This window comes from Lineus longissimus, chromosome 7 (genome assembly GCF_910592395.1).
Source record: "Lineus longissimus chromosome 7, tnLinLong1.2, whole genome shotgun sequence".
Taxonomy (NCBI): domain Eukaryota; kingdom Metazoa; phylum Nemertea; class Pilidiophora; order Heteronemertea; family Lineidae; genus Lineus; species Lineus longissimus.
In genome coordinates this window covers 10,519,646-10,527,518 of record NC_088314.1, presented here as the reverse complement: position 1 = coordinate 10,527,518, position 7,873 = coordinate 10,519,646, and the positions used below count along the sequence as shown (strand labels likewise).

The window sequence follows — 7,873 nt, the reverse complement described above, 5'->3', positions numbered from 1 at the left end:
CTAGCTTGTTCCTGTTATTGTGAATAAAGTGTGTTTGTGTATTTGTGTAAAACAGCTTCAGGGTTTGTGTTTCTTCTGGTAATTTAGTAGTGTTTTTTCATGTAGCTATGGTACATTGGTCTCTCCGACCGGATTTTTCATCCAGATCACATTCTTCGAAGCTGTTTTGCTGATCAACTTTTCTTTCCAGGAGCATATTTCATTGGTGATTGTTTGTTGCCTGTATAGAGATCTATGTCACAAGTTCATGAAATCACTTTTCATACCTACATGTATTTCATAGCGTACCGGTTGTGTGAATGCGTCATGTGCGTGCCACGTTACGTTTGCGTCATTGTAAATGAGTCAGGTGCGAATGCGTCTTGTGTGTGTCACTGTGAATGAGATGTGAATGAGGTGTTTCTTGTTTCTTACATTTTCATTTACAATTCTGGTGTGGTCGTTTTGTGCGTGTCATCACTATTCACACGGCATATTTCATTCGGTACGACATTTTGGTATCATGTTCTATTCAATGAGTTAGAGTTGTGTATTGCAAAATGGGCCAAATGCATATAAGTGCATTTGTTATTTTCAGTTGTTTGAGCAACGGTGCTCTGGTCATATAATTTGATGATGTGTTGCATATACATGTACTCTTATAGTGATCAGTAACGTTACGTGTGTTTCATTCATTCACTGGTATTAAATTGCTACGTGACATATTTGTGCATAAGGTAGTGTTGAGCCGAGGACTATCGGGTGTAGAGATTCTAAATAAGAATCTAAGCATTTCGTCGTGGGTTTAAGTGGAGAACCTTTGGAGCATACTTGTCGAGATTGGCACTAGCTGATTAGAAACGGTGCGTGCCAATTGCGACCGGTCATCTCGTATAAAGCAATTATTGTGCGGTGTAAAACATCCTCCCCTCAGTGTGTCTTTATTTTCATACTCAAGTACAATAGTACAATATGGCGGCAAGTTTAAATGAGTTGCTTGAGAAGAGGCGAATCACCAGAGGTCGCTTCACAAAATATATCACTGTGACAGATACAGCTGCTAAGGAAGCTGAAACACTTGTTGCTGATGATGAGTCTAATGAAAAAGATGTGCATATAGCGATACGTACAGCTCTTTCTTCATTCAAAAGGGTTGAGGAAGTTTATGGGGAGTTATCAGGAGTGCAGGATCAAATAGATTATCATGCAGACAATGATGCTCGCCTAAAAGCGGTGAAAGATGATGATGGTGAGGTGAGATACCTCAAAGCGTACAATCATATGTGTGCTTCGATACAAGGGTTAGAGGCATGTTTATCACCTGTGCAGGAAGCAAGTGAAGCATCCGGAAAATCTGCTAAATCTGAGTTCAGCCCGGAAATGTTTGCAGAAAGCTTGTCAAAGGCTCTCGCCGGAGTGAGCACTGGCGTTTCTGAGACACAACTAGAAGAAATTCTTTCTACGCTGACACACAAGAAGCGAGTTATTCAGATCCCAAAATTCAAGGGCGATACTGAGCTATTTGATCAATGGCGAGATCTTGTGGGTGCAGAGGTTAGAAAACCTGGGTACAGTGACGTCGAGAAGACTCATGTTGTAATTTCATTACTCGATGGAGAGGTAGCAAAGTTGGTGTCTGGTTTGAAAGACCCAAGCTACGAAGAAATAATCGAGTTCTTAGAGAATCGTTACGGAGATGTGTTAGCTCGCATTGAGAAGGCTGTCAATGAGATAGCTAGTGTTCCAGTTGTAAAAAGTCCCACAGTTCGAGAGTTGGATCCTGTGCTGAACACACTGGTGGCAAACTGGAATTACATTAAGAAGAGGACACACGATGACCCAGAGCTCATCCGATCTAGTTGGATTCTCACTGCGTTAGTAAGGAGGAAGATGCCGAAGAGTTTGGTGAGAAAGTGGGACAGCGAACGAATCAAAGAAGAAAAGAGAACGACAGCTCCGTCCAACCTTCCAATTCGAATTGACGACTTGATCGAGAAGATCCAAGATGCAGTGAAGGTTGCTAGAAGGTCAGAGTCCCTTCCAAACGATCCAAAAAAGGAAAGATCATTTGAAAGGCGTCCATCTGGCCACGCCTTGAATGTGATCCCACAAACACAGGAGAGTACCGAAAGTCGGTGTGTCTTTTGTGATAATGCACACCAATCCTATTCGTGTCCGTCCGTTTCCAAGATGCGTGTTGAGGAGAGATGCGAGCGTGTGAAAGCAGCAAGGGCTTGCTTCAATTGCTTGTCGAGATTCCACATGGTAAAAACATGTCGATCTAGGGGATGCAAATCGTGTAAGAAGAATCACCATACTTTGCTCCACTTCGAGAAAAGAAGTGGAAGTGACAACGCTGCGAGAAGTAATGTATCAGGTTCTTCTAACCTTACATCAAAGGTACCACATCAGAACAAAGTTGAATCGACTGCAGGACTGGTCAAGTCTACTGGTTCAACGAATGTCGTCATGCAGAGCGGCATAGTCAAACTTGAGTCAAAGTCTAGGGTTGCGGAAGGTCGCGTGTTACTGGACACCGGGAGTGGTGTTACGTTCATTAGCCGTTCAATGGCAAAAAGATTGAATTTGAGAGGCCCCAAGGTTGAAGGTGAGTTCATCTTGGCAGGTGGAGAGGTGATGGCTACCACTACTGAGAAGGTCAAGTTCTATCTATCGGGAATTCTTCCTGGCTGGAAGGGAGAAGTTTTCGAAATTTCTGCGTACATTTTGGACAAGCCAAGTGCTCCGATAAATGCTGTCAACGTGGATTTCACCAAGATGAGTCATTTGAGGGGTCTACAGCTCGCGGAAAGATTTCCTGTCCAGGCAAACTCTGAAGTGGATGTTCTTCTGGGCATTGAAGACACTCTCAACATCTTAAAAGAGAAGAGAATCAGAGGGCCTCCAGGAACGCCCATGGCACAGAAGACTCACATAGGCTGGATCCTATGTGGGCCGTACTCAACCCAGACCGAAGTCAACCGTACTTATTGTGTCCACCGCGTCAGCTTCCAAGAACAAAATGAAACTGAGATGGCAACCCGTTATTGGGACCTTGAACACCTGGGCATTCGTCCTAATGAGAGTAAGAACTCGACTGAACTTGAGACTTCGGCCTTGGAGCAACACCGAATGATGACAACACGAGTAGGAGACCATTATGTGACTGGATTACCACGTCATCCACGTTACAAGGATAGGATCCTCAAAAGCAACAGAGCCTTAGCTACAAATCGTCTAATAGGACTCGAGAAGAGACTGAAGAGAGACCCCAGATTAGCATCCGAGTATGAAGCTCAGATTCAAGACCTGCTCTCAGCTGGAAGAGCCGAAAAGGTATTGGAGGATAGAGAGCCTGACAATCATCAGGTTTGGTACCTTCCTCACCATCCAGTCGTGCGAAGAGATAAGACGACGACCAAAGTGCGTGTTGTTTTTGATGGGTCCATGATTGGATATGAAGGTGTATCGTTAAATGAGACATTGCTGCCAGGGCCAGCATTGCAGCCGGATCTCCCAGGGGTTTTGTTGCGATTTAGACGCCACAGAGTGGCATTAGTGGCTGACATCGAGAAGATGTTCCTTCAAGTTAAAATGAGAAAAGAGGATCAGGATTCTCAGAGGTTCTTATGGAGAGGTTTGGACAAGTCCAAGGAACCGGAGGTTTATCGTTTAACAACGGTGACTTTTGGTCTCACTTCATCACCATTCTCAAGTATACAGACGATTCTTGACCACGTGAAGACAAAGAAGGAATCATATCCAAAAGCTGTCGCTGAGATCGAAGACAACATCTTCGTTGATGATGTTCTTACTGGTGAGGAATTAGTAGAAGACGCGGCAACTTTAACAACTGATTTGAAGACTGTTTTGTATGACGGAGGGTTTTCTTTGCGAAAATTTATTTCGAACAAGCCAGAGGCGCTATCTCATTTAGAAGAGAGAGACTTAGCTTCATTTCACAAGGTTGCAACATTTGCCGAGGAAAGCACAAAGACGCTGGGCGTGAAATACTCACCACGTGAAGATGTCCTCATGTTTTCCTTCCTTGAGAGAATGGACGATAGGCCGGTGGAGACTCGTCGTTCTGTTCTACAGCAGTTACACAGAGTATACGATCCGTTAGGAATGCTTTCTCCGTTCACCATAAAGGCAAAACAGATTTTCCAGAGAACATGGCTGACACAAGGGACATGGGACGACCCTTTACCCGAGGAGCTAGATCATGAATGGAGGACTTGGAAGGAACAAGTTGAGATCCTCGATGAAATCAAAGTTCCTCGATGCCTCAAACCTGAAGATTTCCAGAATCCAATTTACTCCCTCCATGGTTTTGGCGATGCGTGCGAAGCTTCCTACGGCAGTGCAATCTATCTCTTGGCTGAAGATAGACCATCTGGAAGGAAGTATTCTACACTGCTCTTTTCAAAGACTCGTCTGTCTCCTGTTGGGAAGAGACGTAGCATTCCTGAGCTGGAACTCATTGCCGCGCTCATCAATGCTAGACTGGTGACATACGTCAGAAATGAACTCAAGCTGCTGATAGAGAAGACAACCTGTTGGACTGACTCTCAGGTCGTGTTGCACTGGATTTCAAAGCCAGCGTATACATGGCAAGTTTTCGTTGCTAATCGGGTGTCAGAGATTCAACAGCTTGTTAGACCACTGAATTGGAGATACGTGCCCGGCAAACTTAATCCTGCGGACCTATGCTCACGAGGTGTCACAGCGAGAGCAGTGGTCGACTCCGCACTGTGGTGGGATGGACCACTGTTTCTGAGGCAAAAGGAAACGGAGTGGCCCCCAATAATTGTGGTCTCTAATGAAGCCGAGAAGGCTAACGAGAAGAAGAAGACAACAAGTACCTCGTTGGCGGTTTTGCCCAGTCAAAGAATCAAGGACTCCGAGGTAGAACAATATGTGGAGAAATTTTCAGACTATGAGAAATTCATCAGAGTCATGATGAGATTAAGGAGTTGGATCACACTATACCGAAGAGACAAAGCAAACAAAGATGTAGACACTGTCCGAGATGAGGGGAGTGATCGATTGAGTGAGAGGAGGAAGGAAGAACTTCATTGGATACAATGGGCCCAAGAGAAGCATTTCCAGAAGGAGATACAGAAGCTTAAAGCTGGAGAGAGTGTAGAGAAGACAAGTGTCATCGTCCAATTGAACCCATATTGGGATAAGCGATCACGAGTTATCCGCGTAGGTGGTCGCCTCAACTATGCCCCACTGCCAGAAGAAGTGAAGCACCCAATCGTTCTTCCGACTCACAATTCGTTCGTGAAGATGCTTGTGATGCATTACCACAAGATTACCTTGCATCCTGGAGCGGCTCAGACTCTAGCAAGTCTACGAAACAGATATTGGATTGTCCATGGGAAACAAGAGGTGCGGCGGATACTCAATACGTGCAAAACCTGTCGAGAACCTCTCAAGATCGACCAACGAATGGCACCTTTGCCAGAGGAGCGTATATCAATCGCACCAGCATTCACTAATGTCGGTGTCGATTTTGCTGGGCCACTCTTCGTGAGGATCACAGTTGGAGGTGAATCAACAAGCAAAGTGTACATTTGTCTGTTTTCCTGTATGGTGACTAGGGCCATACACCTTGAGCTTGTCGAAACACTGACTACTGAGCAGTTTATGTTGGCCTTGCGGAGAATGATGAGCCGAAGAGGACGATGTCGGATGATGCTGTCGGACAACGCTAAAACTTTTAAGAAGGCTTCAGACATAGTCCAGAAGATTTTCAAGAAGCAGGATGATGTTAGAGACAAGTTAGAACAAGAGGGCATACGCTGGAAGTTCATCACTGAACGTGCTCCATGGCACGGTGGGTTTTACGAGAGAATGGTTGGATCGGTAAAGAGACCATTGAAGAAGGTTCTCGGGAAATCGAAGCTCACCCAGATTGAGCTGATGACTGTTTTAACGGAAGTAGAGGCAATGGTAAACTCGCGTCCATTGACCATGGTGTCGAGTGATACAGAGGATTGGTTGCCCCTCACTCCGGGGCACCTTGCCATAGGACGAAGCCCCCAGTCTCTTCCGGAGGTTGACAAGGTTACTGCACAGACCACACTTGGCAAGCGTTGGCGGTACCAACAGTCTCTTATGAAGCAATTTTGGAACAGATGGACAACAGAGTACCTTCTCCAACTCCAGCAGATGCGGAAGTGGACCGATGTAAGGGACAACCTTCAAGTTGGGGACGTTGTATTTTTGGCAGAAGAAGGGATGCGAAAGGGAGACTGGACGTTGGCGAAAGTGGAAGAGTTGCACCCAGGCAGGGACAACTTAGTGAGGTCCGTGACAGTGAGGACAGCTGCTGGTCTGAGACGGCGACCAGTACAGAAGTTAAGGTTACTTGAACCAGTAGATAATCAGTAGATTATCGCGTACGATTATTACTTATAGATTAGGACATGATGAAGTCATTGCAATTTCCGATGATAATGTTTGCACTACTAGTATACTTTGTTCAAACGATTCATATAGTAAAATGCTACAAGCGTAGCGCGCGCAAGCAACATAGAGATTTTGTTTTTTTAGTTTGTAGTAAAAATCTTTATACTTGGGTTAATTCGATTTTCAGAGGGGAGGATGTTCGGTTGTTGGTCAAATAGGACCTGAGTTAATTATTTTGTTACAACATGTATGGTGCTGGCTTGTGGTGGACGCCATCAAGAGACTTGTTTACAAACACAGTTTATTTTAGGCCTATGCACTTACCTTCTTACGTAAGTGCATAGGTTCATTTTATTAGTTTTCTACACTCGGCCATTCGTGTGCAGAGCTCTGTGGTGTGGAGACCAGAAGAACGTTTGCTCCTGTTTCTCCTTCTTGGACAATTTACTCCAAGGTTCGACGTTTGTGATTAATTCTTTCCAAGCCTATAAATGGAAAGAATGCTTTTCTAACTGTGTGTCGGGCTGTGTGTCTCGAGGGATATTTCAAACTATGTATTGGCACAGACCGACATAGACTCGTGCACATGTGATACAGCTATTTCGTAAAGTCGTTTAAAACAAGTCTCTGTGGCGGCCGCAAGGAGGGGCACTTTACGTTTACGTGTACGTGTACGTGTTGTCGTACTTCCTGTTAGATATATGTACTTCCTGTTGGATGTGTACTTCCTGTTTGTCATTCAAGGCCTTCGTAAACCGTGACTTCTCTTTGTCACTCACTTCCGTTACCGGACTTGCACTCATCCTGTTCTTTTTCGTGACGTCATCTCTACATGTACATGACTGTGTTTCTACTGGCGGATGTGTCTTCAGTTACAGACGGAGCGAACTTCTCCTAGCATTCAATGAGCTCTGGTGGTGTTGACACTTATAATATGTTTATGTTTACCTAGCTTGTTCCTGTTATTGTGAATAAAGTGTGTTTGTGTATTTGTGTAAAACAGCTTCAGGGTTTGTGTTTCTTCTGGTAATTTAGTAGTGTTTTTTCATGTAGCTATGGTACAACGATTTCCTAGGCACAAGAAAACATTACAGGCGAAATACACGCATGATCCAAAACCCACTCAGTACAGTTTGTGGACAACACGTTATTTACTATATTTTCCAAAAATGTAGAAGCCACACCATGCGGGATATAGTGAACAGTTTTGATAAGAATCGTTTGAACGAAAACGATGAAATGGTGAACAATTTTGTGACAAAAACATTTGCCGCTGATCATAAAGCATTGTTCGATTCCAGTTTCCTCCATTTCCACATCGCAAAAAGCTTAAAAGAGATATTGTCTGGGGCAGACTGACAGCATATATAACAAGCGCATCATGTATCCATTAATAATGTGTATCTCTTCTTGTAAAATGAATATTATTTGTAGAACTTGTTGGCTGAATGCATGTAAAGACCATACGCGAGCA

General features: G+C 44.3%; 1 protein-coding gene across 1 annotated transcript; it reads left to right on the top strand.

The window, feature by feature from the left end:
• Window positions 1–951: 951 nt before the first annotated feature.
• LOC135491012 (uncharacterized) lies at window positions 952–6,381 on the top strand. Its single transcript, XM_064776629.1, has one exon. It carries the CDS (start codon window positions 952–954, stop codon window positions 6,379–6,381), a length of 5,430 nt encoding a protein of 1,809 aa, XP_064632699.1.
• The last annotated feature ends 1,492 nt before the right edge of the window (window positions 6,382–7,873 follow it).